General features: G+C 56.6%; 1 protein-coding gene across 1 annotated transcript; it reads right to left on the reverse strand.

The window, feature by feature from the left end:
* Positions 1-47: 47 nt before the first annotated feature.
* Positions 48-10,319, reverse strand: SCN1B (sodium voltage-gated channel beta subunit 1). The gene is made up of 6 exons (XM_028142616.2): positions 9,924-10,319; positions 8,085-8,251; positions 7,104-7,344; positions 1,317-1,458; positions 751-822; positions 48-663 (listed from the first exon to the last, which is right to left on the reverse strand). The coding sequence occupies exons 1-5, from the start codon at positions 9,961-9,963 to the stop codon at positions 756-758; spliced, it is 657 nt and encodes a 218-aa protein (XP_027998417.2). The 5' UTR covers positions 9,964-10,319; the 3' UTR covers positions 48-663; positions 751-755.
* Between the last annotated feature and the right edge of the window lie 2,734 nt (positions 10,320-13,053).

The raw sequence follows: 13,053 nt of genomic DNA on the forward strand, positions 1-13,053 counted from the left end.
GGGGGTGGGGTGTAGAGGGCGACTGGGTTCACGAGAGAGACTAGAAATCAAGTCCAAGAATCTTTATTTCACGAACAAAACTACTTGTGTAAAGAGAGACGAGGCTGTCTGGACCACTTTCTAAGTGGCCCCAATCCAAGGCTGGTGAGAGAGGGTGGGCTGGGCAAGAGTGCATCACAGGAGAGGGGACCCCCAGGTCCAGCCAGAGGAAGCAGGAGGGGACATGTCGGTGAGGGCTGAAGTGGGCTCCAGAACCCCCTGCGCAAAACCGTTCTGGCCTTCGCGACCCCGCCGGGCAGGGAGGGGCTGGGCCCCACAGCGCGTGTCTGAGCGGCCAATGTGTGCAAATCAGCAAGAAGGAGGGGTGCGGAGCCGCTGCCCCCACCTCACCGCCCCCACCCCAAAAAAAACAGGCAGCAGAAGCAGGGGTGGCAGCAGCGGCAGTATTGCTTTAGCCATCATGCATGGCGAGAGTGGGCACGTGGGCAGGAGGAGGAAGGCTGGATTAAGGGCGTGAGCTAAGCCACCTGTCCCTCCCCCGCTAGCAGCTCCGCTGGCAGGACTCTGAGGCTGTGGAGGCCCAGGAATGGCCAACCCCCATTGGGGGCAGGCTTTGCCCGGCAGTTCCCCATTAGGCTGGCTCTTCCTTGAGGAGCCCAGGGCCTAAAGGTGAGGGAGAAACAGGGTCAGGGACCTAGTGCACGGACCCCCTCCCAGACTTACCAGCCCCTGCCCACGCAGCCACCTTACCAGGGCTATTCGGCCACCTGGACACCCGTGCAGTTCTCTTTGCTTTCTGAGGTGATGGCCAGGTATTCCGAACTGTGGGAGCAAAGGCCAGGTGGACAAGTGACCCCCTCATCAGGCTGGCCCGCTGCCAGGAGACTGAGGAGGGTTTGGTCTCTGCCCCAGGAGCACAGGGCTCCGGAGCTAGAGAAAGGAGGGGCGACAGGCCGGACTCCTAGTGACCCACAAGAAGTCCAGGCTGGAGCCTGGAGTCCTGAGTCTGAGGCAGGAGAGGACTGGGGGCTCAAACTCCTGGGTCCCGGGGAAGAAAGAGGCTGGGACCTGGACGCCTATATCTTTGGGGCACAGTATGCTGGGCCTGAACCCTAGGTCCTAAAAGAAGTGGGGCTGAGAGGATGAAAGAGGAGGGGGCTGGGACCTTCTCCCATCTCTGACAACAAATGTCCCCCGTCTAGGGACAACTGGCAGATGGTGCCCGGGCTTGCTCCGCCCCCCCCCCCCCCACTTAACTCACGCTCCCCTCTGGGGAGCCCTGGGTTGCCTCCCCCCTCCTCACTGACCCCACTTACGCATTTTCTTGCGCAGCAGCCTCTGTGGCAGCAGCGATCTTCTTGTAACAATAAACCATCTCTGCCACAAGCCATATGGTTAACACCACGATGAGCACGTACATCATGATCTCAGACACAATGGACGCCATGTCTCTGTTGGCTGCAGGGGCCAGGCAGGGTTAAGTGGCCGCGAAGGCCAGGCTCAGGAGGCAGGGCCGCCCGCGTTCCTCAAGCCTGTGGAGCCAGCGGGGACGAGTGGCTCGCCCGCCCTGGGCCTGGCCTGCACATGGCCGTGTGCGGCTTCCCTAGGGTCATCACTGCTACTGTGGTCTTGGTCCCCAGCTGGGATGGGCTGCAGGGTCACCTCCTCCTGCCTCCCTGTGTACCTCGAGGGTGCCTCTGTGTCAGTCAGGTGGCCGGAGGTGCCCAAGAGCTATAGCTCTGCAACCAGAAGGCTCAGGCTCAGGCTCTGCCACTTGCCAGCTGTGTGACCTTGGGCAAGTGACTCAACCTCTCTGGGTCTCAGTTTCCCCATCTGTAAAAAGTTGATCATCATATCTCCTTCATGAGAGTGATGTAGAATTAGAAAGGCTTTTAAAAAGCATTAGACGAGTGCTTGACATATAGATGTCAATAAATATTTTCTTATTATTAATATTATTACTGTTATTATTAGGGCAGTCCAGCATAGGACTTAAGAGCAGGGGATCTAGGGCCAGACTGTCAGGGCTTTGCCTCTTAGGAGCTGTGTGACCGGAGGCAAGTGACTCTCCCCCTCTGGGCCTTGATTCCCTCTCTGTAAAATGAGGATGATAACACTCATGCCTCCTCACAGGGTGGCTGGGAAGAGAAAATGGCAGCTAACATCCCTCAGGTGCCTGGATGCACTCACAGACAGCACTGTCTAAGCACTGGCTGCTGATGCTGTTCTCCGGAAACCCCCCATCCTTCCACAGCACTGGCTCCTTTCATGGAGCCTCAGTGTACACGGAACAGGAGTGCACTTAGCCAGGGGACCAGAGCTGAAGGCCACTGTGGCACCCGGGCCAGATTCCGCAGGTGTCTGCATCCCCAGCCCCGCCTTCCGGCTGGCCAGGCTCTCTTCCTCCCCCGCTGTGCCCGTGCGGTCTTCCTCCGTCAGTGCGCCCTTTCTGCTGCTCACCCGCAGATGGCACTGATGCTTTCTGGGCCAGCGCGAGGGAGGGTACAGGGCTGGATGTTTCCCCACTACGGCCCCACAGGAGGAGGTGGGGACAGGGTTTCACACTTCATTCATTCATTCATTCATTCACTCACTCAAAAGATCTCACGAATGCACCTCATGCGGTGAGTATGTGCTCTCAGCCAGGCTCTGTGCTTTGGTCTTTCTCTGAGCATCCCTCTGACGCTTCAAAACAACCCTGAAGGCAGAGACAGTCCTGGTTTCCCATGCCAACCGACCTCAGGAAGCACACTGAGTTGACTGATAAATGTTCACTACAGCTCACATCACCAGAATTCGCAACCCTGCTCCTAGAACTCAGTGCCCAAATGATTTAAGTAATTCCGGACCTCCTGCTCTTCCAATCGGATCCGGACAGTGACAGGCACGGCTCTATAGCTCATTTTCCAGACAAGGATACTGAGGCCCAGAGAGGGGGAGGGTGCTGAGCAAAAATGCACAGCCAGGACTGGACTCGGAGCCAGGATTCACCCCGACTCTAACTGCCTGCAGGGTCTGAGCTCCTATCTGCTCTGTAAAGCTTCCACAGCCAAAGAAAGACTTGGTAATAGCTGCTGTACAGAGAGTGCGGTCCCCGTCGACCCACGCAGACATCTCAGATGGAGGACCATCGTTCTCCCTCAGTATAGATGAGGAAGTGAGGCACAGGGGCCACAGAGAGGCTCAGAGGCTCCCCTTCTCTGGGGAGATCTTTGATTTCCTGAAAAACCCCAAATCTTACAAGAGCTTCCCCTGCATGCCCACACAGGCCGGACTTCTCACCAGCCTCAAACACTGCTTCACCTCAAGACATCCTTCACTCACACTGGGCACATCCGAGGAAAGAGTGCAGAAATCAAATGAAATCACTATGTTCAAGCTGCTAAATGACTGAAGCCAAACAGGTAGAGGCAGAGGAAATGACTCTACTCCCGATTCAACGACCCTGGAAACGTAGACTTCTGAACTAACGCTCACGTGTCCAGACCTACCGACATCCGTTATCCAGATTACTAGACACCTGGGAAATCACAGCTCGGGTTAATCCGGAGGCTCAGAAGGTAAGACTGGTTTTTCTCACGAATGCACTTCTTACTGTGAGAGAGGGCTCTTAGCTTTTCTTTCTTCTTCGGAACACCCTGGGTATTGTCTCGTTGTGTTTTCAGTTTGCAAACCCTAAGACTTTTAAAGAAACGTGGTCATTTATTTCTAGCCAAAGACGCCTGATTCACTTACACCCGGCTGACATATCCAAAGCAGAATTAGCCCTCTTCCCCGCGTCTGCCAGCCCCACTCCCAGTGGGGGCCGCGGATGTCTCCTACCATCTTCTGGCCCTCTGCCAAGCCAGTGAAGGCCTCACCACCAACACCCACTGCCCCCCCTTTAGAAATGACTCAGCTCATTCCTTAGCAGTTACTACCAGGAAGCAACACGGGCTGACAGGTAATGTTGAAACTCAGTAAGAGAGTGAACTTAAAATAAAAAAAGAATATGGCCCAGCCAGTGTGACTCAGTGGTTGAGCATCGACCTCTGAATCAGAAGGCCACGGTTTGATTCCCGGTCAGGGCACGTGCCCAGGTTGTGGGCATGATCCCCAACAGGGGGTGTGCAGGAGACAGCTGAGCAATGATTCTCTCTCATCATTGATGTTTCTCTCTCTCTCTCTCCCCCTTCCTCTCTAAAACCAATAAAAATATATATTTTTTTAAAAAGACCAAACGGCCGAAACCAGTTTGGCTCAGTGGATAGAGCGTCAGCCTGCGGACTGGGGGGGTCCCAGGTTCGATTCCGGTCAGGGGCACGTACCTTGGTGGCGGGCACATCCCCAGTGGGGGGCGTGCAGGAGGCAGCTGATCGATGTTTCTCTCATCGATGTTTCTGACTCTCTATCTCTCTCCCTTCCTCTCTGTAAAAAAAAAAAGACCAAACTAACATGAAACTTTCAACAGTTTCTACACACAGACACCAAAAAAAAAGAAAAAAAGAATATGGCATGGCCAACAATGCTAATAATACAATAATATTATGGGTAGTAAAATACTATCATGTGATGAGTAAGGTTAAAAGTATTACAGTATGCCCTAGCTGGTTTGGCTCAGTGGATAGAGTGTTGGCCTGTGGACTGAAGGGTCCTGGGTTTGATTCTGATCAAGGGCACATACCTCAGTTGCAAGCTCAATCCCTGGCCCTGGTCAGGATGCAGGAGGCAACCAATCAATGTGTCTCACATTGATGTTTCTCTCTCTGTCTCTCCCTCTCCCTTCCACTCTCTCTCTAAGAAAAAAAAAAAAAAATCAATGGAAAATATCCTCTGCTGAGGATTAACAAAAAAATAAAAAATACTACAATATGGTGGGTGATGAATATATTATAGTGCAACAAGTAAAATTTTTAAATACTACAATATGATTGATATTTTAAAATACTACAGCATGGTAGGTAATGATAAAAATATGATAGTATGGTAGATAACGTTAAAAATACTTTAGTGAGCCGAAACCGGTTTGGCTCAGTGGATAGAGCATCAGCCTTTGGACTGAAAGGTCCCAGGTTCGATTCCGGTCAAGGGCATGTACCTTGGTTGTGGGCACATCCCCAGTGGGGGGGTGTGCAGGAGGCAGCTGATCGATGTTTCTAACTATCTCTCTCCCTTCCTCTCTGTAAAAAAATCAATAAAATATATTTTAAAAAAATACTTTAGTGTGATGGATTATAATAAAAAATACTGTTGTATGCTAGGTAATATTAAAACAGTATAATATAAAACACTGTAGTAGAGTGGGTGATGCTAAAAGGCAATACTATAATATAGTAGATAAAAAAACACCAGAGAATGGAGGGTAATGCTGAAACCGCAGGCTCTGCGAACACAACACAAAGAGCTCTACAGATGACAGATGTTAAGAACACAGACTCTGAGAGGAGAGCACTATGGTAGATAATGTTAAAACAGAGAGACCTCACTGACCCACGGTGTGCTTGAGCCCCAGCCTCCACCACGAAGATGAGGACGGCAGCCTGAGCCAGGCAGGACCACAGATGGAAAGAACCGTGGTGCCTGACAGGATCACGGCACCTGCCTGTCCCCCAGACCCCCCATCTCAGCACTGATTCGAGAGACAGGATTGACACAGATTATAAGCCGCAGTACTTGGGGGCACCCGCCAGCCACTCCACTTTCTCCACACTCGTGCAGGCGGGGCCCATCTGCTGTGTGAGTGGCTGCCCACCCAGCATGGTGTCCTACACCAAAGAGTTGCTCAGACACATCTCCTGCATTGAATTCCGCTAGATCACTTTGGTGGTGTTGTTTTTTAAATATATTTTATTGATTTTAGCGAGGAAGGGAGATGGATAGAGATAGAAACATCGATGAGAGAGAAACATCGACTGGCTGCTTCCTGCACGCCCCCTACTGGGGATTGAGCCCGAAACCCAGGCATGTGCCCTGACCAGAAATCAAACCGTGACCTCCTGGTTCATGGGCCGACGCTCAGCTACTGAACCACACCAGCCGGGCTGCTAGATCACTCTGAAGACAGTGAGTCATGCCAAAGCAGAAACGGCAGTCACACAAGCTTGGTTGGCTTTCAGTTCAGGTCCCAGCCCCAGGACCTTGGCCACGTAATCTTGCCTCCCTGAGCCTGGGCTTCCCCGACCTGTGAGAGCCCCAGCCCAGAGGGTCGCCATCTACATGAGGCGCTGAGGCCTGTCTCGGGGAAAGGAAGGACGATCACATTGCCCACGATGGTGTGCGTGTGCTACGGGCCCCAAGCGCTATCCTTGCCACAGCGTTTTGGTGGTCCGAGGTCTGGGATATCTCCCCAACTCTCTAAGCCGATATGGTCGTAGGGCCCTGGAAAGTTCCAATTTACATCCTTCAGAATATGGTTCAGAGAAGGGGTCCAAGGCAACTGAAGCCAAAATGATGAAACGGTTCAAAAACATCTTAGATCCTACTCCTCGGGGTGGCCCCAGACCTGCAGCACCGGTCTCGCCTGAGCACTTTCCAGAAATGGACCCTGGGCCCACCAGGTCTGCTGGGTCCAGACCCACACACATTGGCAAGACTCCGGGAGGGCTGTGTGCAGCCCTGGAGGGGCACTCCTCTAGGCGATGCCCTTACATCTCCTCCCCCACGGTGACACGGGAAGGCGGAGCCCAGGCTACCTGACAAGCCGAACTGCCACCCTCGCCCCACTTACAGGCAGGCCAGCAGCGGACACCCAGCCTATCGCTCGGTCCTCACAGCCTCCCTGGGAACATAGGAATGTTTCAAACAACATCCTGAAAGGCAGATACCATTCCTGTCCCGTTTCCTACAGGACAAACCCTTCAGCTCAGAGACAGAAAGACACCCGCCAGAGGTCACACAGCACAGGCAGCAAAGGCTTCACACCCAGAACTGGCATGGGAGAGGCCTTCCGGGACATCTCCACGAATGGAAGGGAAACGGAGGCCCAAGCCGGGGCTGGGGAAAAAGGTGCTGTTCCCCCTGCTGCCATAGGCAGGTGGCTGGCCCGGAATGCAGCCAGCCTGCCCCCCACCTGCCATCTGTCCCTCCATCTGCCAGAGGAGGGGGACAGGCGGGGCCTCACTCACCTTTGTCCACCACCTCCAAGTGGATCTTTTTGACGACGGTGGTGTTGTGCTCATAGTTCTCAAAGAAGAGCAGGCGGTAGACGTGGCACTCGTAGTCGCCCGAGTGGTTGTAGGTGACGTTGGTGATGAAGATGGACAGGTCCTGCAGGTCCTTGGTGCCCCGACTGCCGTTCCACACCACCCGGCCCTCGAAGCGCTCGTCCTCCTCCAGCTGCAGCACCTCGTTCTCATAGCGCAGGATCTGCGGGCAGCGGTGGGGGGGGGGGTCGCAGCCTGGGCTCGTGCCCCCCCGCCTAGACCTCTACGCTGTCCCTTGCCTTGACACACAGACAGACCTACGGATACACCCAGGGGCTCAGGCAGGGAGGGCACAGCGGGGCTAGGGTCATGCCTGGGTCTGCCTCAGACCCCGACTGGGCCCCTAGGCCGGAGACACGCACGCACACGCCTTCCCCATCACTCCCCCGGCCCCCGTTCGTTCTCTACAAATTCTGCCCCGGTCTCCAGACATCCGCCTCCCTCTCGGACAGAGGCGGCCTGATCCCGCTGCTATGGACCCTAACTCTCCAGCGGGCCCTAAACGTGCGTGGCGCCTCCTCGGCTGTAATTCCAAGCACACATCGTGTACAGGAGGCCAAAACGCTCTGCTTCCCCTCTGGGTCGGCCACCCAAAACATTGCGCTGGTACAGAATAATTCCATTGTGCCAACCGGGGGCCAGGGACATCCACTCGGTCAGTCCTCACACAGACTACGGGCGGGACACCATGGCCACCCTGTCTCTCCAGAGGAGGACACTGAGGCTCAGACAGGCTCAGCGATGTCCCCAAGGTCACCAGCGGGTCAGCGGTGGAGCTGAAACTTGGATTCAGGTCATCAAGAATAGCACCTTACTGAGAGCAAACCATCAGCCCCCTCCATCCTGCCCCCACGCAGACCCCTCCGCTCGCCCTCCCACACCCGGGGTCGGGCTCCCACACACCTTGACAAACTCCTCAGTGCCCTTCTGGCGGAAGGTCCACTCCGTGAAGGTCTCAGCGGTGGTTTCGCTGCGGCGCTTGCAGGAGATGCACAGAATTTTGAAGGTGTCCCCGTACACCGCCTCCGTCTCCGAGTCTACCTCCACACAGCCCGCCCAGGCGGAGGACACTGTGGGGACAGCAGGGACACCTGTCACCCTGGGCCATGCTCAGCACGCGGGCTGTTGGCCCGCAGGCCCCTCGGAAGCCATGCTTCCCCTCAATAACGATGACGCGTGGACGGAGCCGGACACAGTCTGGCTCGGCCCCTTTCTGTGTGTGCTCTTGGCAAGTCACCCATCTCCTCTGAGCCTGCCTTCCTCTGTGAATGGGGAGGGAAGCAAGCATCTTTGCTTTGGGAGTCTGCTGAGCAGATTCCGTAAGTTAGGTAACTCCCCAAAGTGGGGGGGCTGGCACACAGCAGGGGGCGGGCACACAGAAGGCCCCCAATCAATAGGGCTGCTACTGTGCTCAGTAACTCTCAGTGTGTGCTACCCAAGTACCCCTTCTTCAGAAGGCCACTTGTCTGAGGCACTGCAGCATCTAAGTGGTGGGTCTGAAATTCCAGCTGTGTGAGAAGTTCAAGGTGGCAGTCATTTCCACCATCATTGCTCTGCAAAACCAGCCAGCTCCAGAGAAGGTTGGGAAAAGGCAAGGCCTCAAAGGGAGAGGTGGGCCCTAGAAGTAGGGAAGACCCACACTCCATTCCTACTCCCCAGTCCCACAAGTCCCCGTGTCATCTCGCCCCCCCCCCCCACACCCACACACACACACTCCCGCTCCCCAACTTCTCCTGCCTCTGCCCTCAGGTCCTCAGGCTCCCACCTCCTATCGGCTTCTCCAAACTCACCAAGCTCTTTCCTGCAAGGGGAAGAGCCTTTGCACTTCCATCGGATTCCAGCTCCTTCGGGTCCCTCCTCCACATTCTTACCTGCTACCTCCTTCCTGCGCCCCCCGCCCCCGCCCTCCCCAGGTCACTAACTAATGCTGTGCCTCCAGCTCCAGCTCTGGGTCTCTTCCTCTACTATTCTTGTCCCCTTACTCTGCCGTCCCTTTCCACCTTCCTGAATAACTCTGTCTCTGACTCCCCGCTCTTTCTCTCTCCTAGGGGCTTTTCTGAAGGTCCCACCACTTTCCAGGCTCACACACGCTCTCCCGCGCGCGCTCTCTCCACCTTTCCCTGTCCCTTTGTAAGCTCCATTCCTCCCCGTGTCTACCCGTGTCTCCATCTCTTTCTGCCTCTTTTAACTTGTTCCCTCTGCAGCTCAGATGAACTCTCCTCAATCTCTTTCTCTGGCAAACTCAGCATCTCTCTCGTCTCTGTCTGCCCCTTTACTTCCATCTCCCCAGTCTCCCAATGGAGCACTCCAGAGTACTCCGGGTCCTTCTGCGTCTTTCGCCCCTTCCCTCTCCTGTCACCATCTCTTTGAGCCTCTCCATCTCTCTAGTCTCCGTCTCCGGGCGCCGCCTCCTCCCCCACCCCCAGCCACCCCTGCGGCGTGGGTGTCACATTGCAGCTTGCGGGGCTCCGGGAGCAGCTGACTCCGCGTTTCCTCGCCCCCAGCTGGGCACCCGAAGCCGCGAAGCCGTGCCAGCGGGACCCCGCCGTCTCTGGCCCACCCGCAACTTCACCCCTCCCCCGCCAAGCCCCGCGCCCAGTGCGCACAACTTCTGAAGGGACTCAGCCAGGCCGGGGGATGGGCGGAAGCGGCCCTCGCCCCGCTCTCCGGGGTCCTGAGCCTGAACCCGCCGCCTGACCGTGCCCCGCTGCGCCCCTCGCCGCGCGCCCCCCGCTCACTTACTCAGCGCCGTGCCGACCACGAAAGCCAGCAGCGTCCCCATGACTGCGCTGCGCCCCTCTCCCGGGCCGCCGGTATTAATAGCGGGGCGAGAGGCGGCGGGGCCCGGCGGCCGTTAGAATGTCCCCGGGAGCGCGCGGGCGCAGCAGCTGCGGCTCTGGAACCAGCGAGGTGGGGGAAGGAGGGGGGGCGCGGCCCCCCCGCTCCGGTTACCGCCGGGGGCCCAGCCCCCGGGCCCGGCGTCCGGGCATCCCCGCCGCGCGGGTGGCTGCTGCTGGTCAGGCTGCTGCGCTAGCGCGCACAGCCCGGCGCGTCCGCCAGATGCCCGGACCCAGGCCCCTTTAGGCTTGGGCGCTTGGGTGCGGGCCCCGCTTTCCTGCGCACTGCAGCCGCGGCGGCGGCCTGCGAGGGAGGAGGGAGAGGGAGGGGGCGGGATGAATCACCGCGGGGGGGGGGTGGCAGAGGGGGGGCAGGGCGCGGCAGCCAAGCCTTTGCCGCAGCGGCCCGGGAGGCGCCCGCTCCACCGGCCTCTCCGGATGGCTCAGGGACCACGGCTTCTGGGCAAGGGCGCATGGCCTGGGTGTCCGGCCCCTCCAGAGGCTGGGAACCCCCAGCGTCGGAGTCTGGGAAAGGTCACCCCCAGAATCACAAGGGGACTGAGAGGGCAGTTTGGGGGCAGGGCTTAAGAATTCACATTATAGAGATCACCCTCATGGGATCAAGAGGGTCTTGCTGGACCACCAAGTGATCCCTGGCATCAGGCCAGGGCATGGCAGACCCCTCCCAAACAGGAGGGTCACTCTGGACCCAAACCAGAGGACATCCTGGGGGGGTTGGGGTGCTATCTTTCAGGAGGATGCCCCCTCCTTTGTCTCTGACATCATCTTCTATTCCTCTCTCCCCCACTGCTGAGCTGTGCCCAGGTCCCTGCTGTGTCCAGCACACCAAGCTCATTTCCACCTCAGGGCCCTTGCCCTTGGCCTCCCGTCGGCCAGGACCACTCTTCGCCCAAGTATCCAAAAGGCTCACGCCAGCTCCTCCTACAGCTCTTGGCTTCAATGTCACCTTCGTCAGGTTCTGTCCATTCCAGAGAACCTGCCTCCCCCGTCTTTACTTGACCTCCTTTACTTGTTACATTTTTCCCCCACAGCAGTTGTCACCCGACATTGTCCTCTTCCTGTATATAGTTTCTCTGTTCAGTTTGTCCCTCCAGTCCTGGAATATATACCCCCGGGGTGAGGACATTGTCCTGTGCACCTGTCTCCAGACCTGAACTGTGCCAGGCACATTGTAGGTGCTTGATAAATATTTGTCGTGAATAAATAAATGCCAATGCCAGAGTCCTTGTGATATGCTGAATCAACTTCTATCTCCTAACATGGGCAGCAAGTTCTATTATTAGCCCCATTTCACCAAGAGGAAACTGAGGCTGACCACTCCCTCACCTAGGGTCATGCCCCTGGCCTCGGGTAGATCTGGAATCCTGCCCAGTGGTGGCAAGTGGCCTGTCTTGTCAGTAGGTTCGGCCAAATGGAGAAGATAGGCTGACAGACGCTGGTGGGGGTGAGACTTCTGATGGGGGAGGGGGGTCACTGGCCACCAGTTCAGGTCCTGGCCACCAGTTCGGGGCAGGGGGGGGGGGAGAAAGGGTCCCAGAAACCCCCTGGCCTAGCCCTGATGGACAAGAGGAACCAGGGTGTGGGGCAGGCCTGTGGCAGAGGGACAGGAAGTCAGGGATATCGGACACTTCTGTGGTCTGGGCCTCCGTGCCAGCACTTACTTCCTGGGTTGTGCAATTCCCCTACAGAAAATAACCTTGCTGTTCTGAGCTTTCCCTCTGGCAGGGGCGGTAGGCAGAGGCACAATGAGGACAGGTCTCAGGCCTGGGACATGGGCACCTACTGACAGCTGTTCCCTGAGCACCTGCTATGGGCTTGGTGCTGCTCTAGGCACTTGACTAACATTAACTCACATAATCTTTCCTACAAGGTGGGCATTATCATTGTGCCCACTTTACAGGTATGGGAAACGGAGGCTCAGAGTGGGTCACTTGCCATGACCACATAGCTAGCGGATAGGAGAGGCTGGCTCTGCTCTTCCCTACCTGTGGTCCATCCTGCCCCTGTCCCATCCCTCCAGTCCTCTGCCCCAGGCCATCAATTACCAAAATTCTTACAGCCTCACTGGGACATACTGAAGGTCTCTCTGTATCCCTTAGTCTGGGGCGATAGTCACTGACAGTGCCCCGCTGTGTCTCTCCACCCCCCCCCCGGCCCCCCCTCCCCCCGCACTGAGCGCCATGCTGAGTAAGCCCATTTCCTCATCAGTAAGACGGGGGCTCAGATAGCCTCATCTGGATGGGCCGTAGTGGGGTCCTGAAGGAGTCAGGACCTTGCATCTAAATGTGGGGCCACCAGGGGCCAGGCCTACAGTCCCTGCCTTCCTACTGAAGGGCCTCAGGCATGTCACTATTTGTCTCCATCTCACAGAGCCAGTGCAAGAATTCAGTGAACACCAGACCATGGCACTTAGCCTGGTATGTACGTGGTACTCACTTCTTCCCCCTTCAGCTTTTCTGCAGTGAGTAACATTAGTGAGCACCCTATCATAAGTGGCCACATTTATTAACTCCTCACAGAGCAGTTCTCCAAGTGGGATCCCTAGACAAACATCCGCAGCATCACCTGGGAACTTGCTGACAGCACAGGCTGTTGGCCCACCCCGGACCGGCTGAATCACACTTTGCCGGTGGGTCTGGCAATCTGCCCTCCAGGGGGTTCTGATGTAGCTTAAGTTTGAGAACAACTCACTTGGAACAACCCTGGGAGACTGGGGCTATTCTAATGCCCAGTGAACAGAAGACAGAACTAAGCCTGAAAGAGACTGACCGGCGCCAGGTTAATACATGCCTGCTTAAGTATCAGAGGTGGGATCTGAACCCAGGCCACCAGGCATTAGAGTCTGTCCTAGGAGCCCCCACACTGGACCCTGATGAGGCAAAGCTTGTGTGCGACGCTAGGGAATTCCAGGTCATGTCAGTGACTATCGCCCCAGGAAATGGACAGATCCCCTTCCCTGGCGCATGGGATGAGTGCAACAGGAGGCTCCCGCCCATTCCATAGGCACAGCCACA

This window comes from Eptesicus fuscus, chromosome 21, assembly GCF_027574615.1.
Source record: "Eptesicus fuscus isolate TK198812 chromosome 21, DD_ASM_mEF_20220401, whole genome shotgun sequence".
In the NCBI taxonomy this organism is placed as follows: domain Eukaryota; kingdom Metazoa; phylum Chordata; class Mammalia; order Chiroptera; family Vespertilionidae; genus Eptesicus; species Eptesicus fuscus.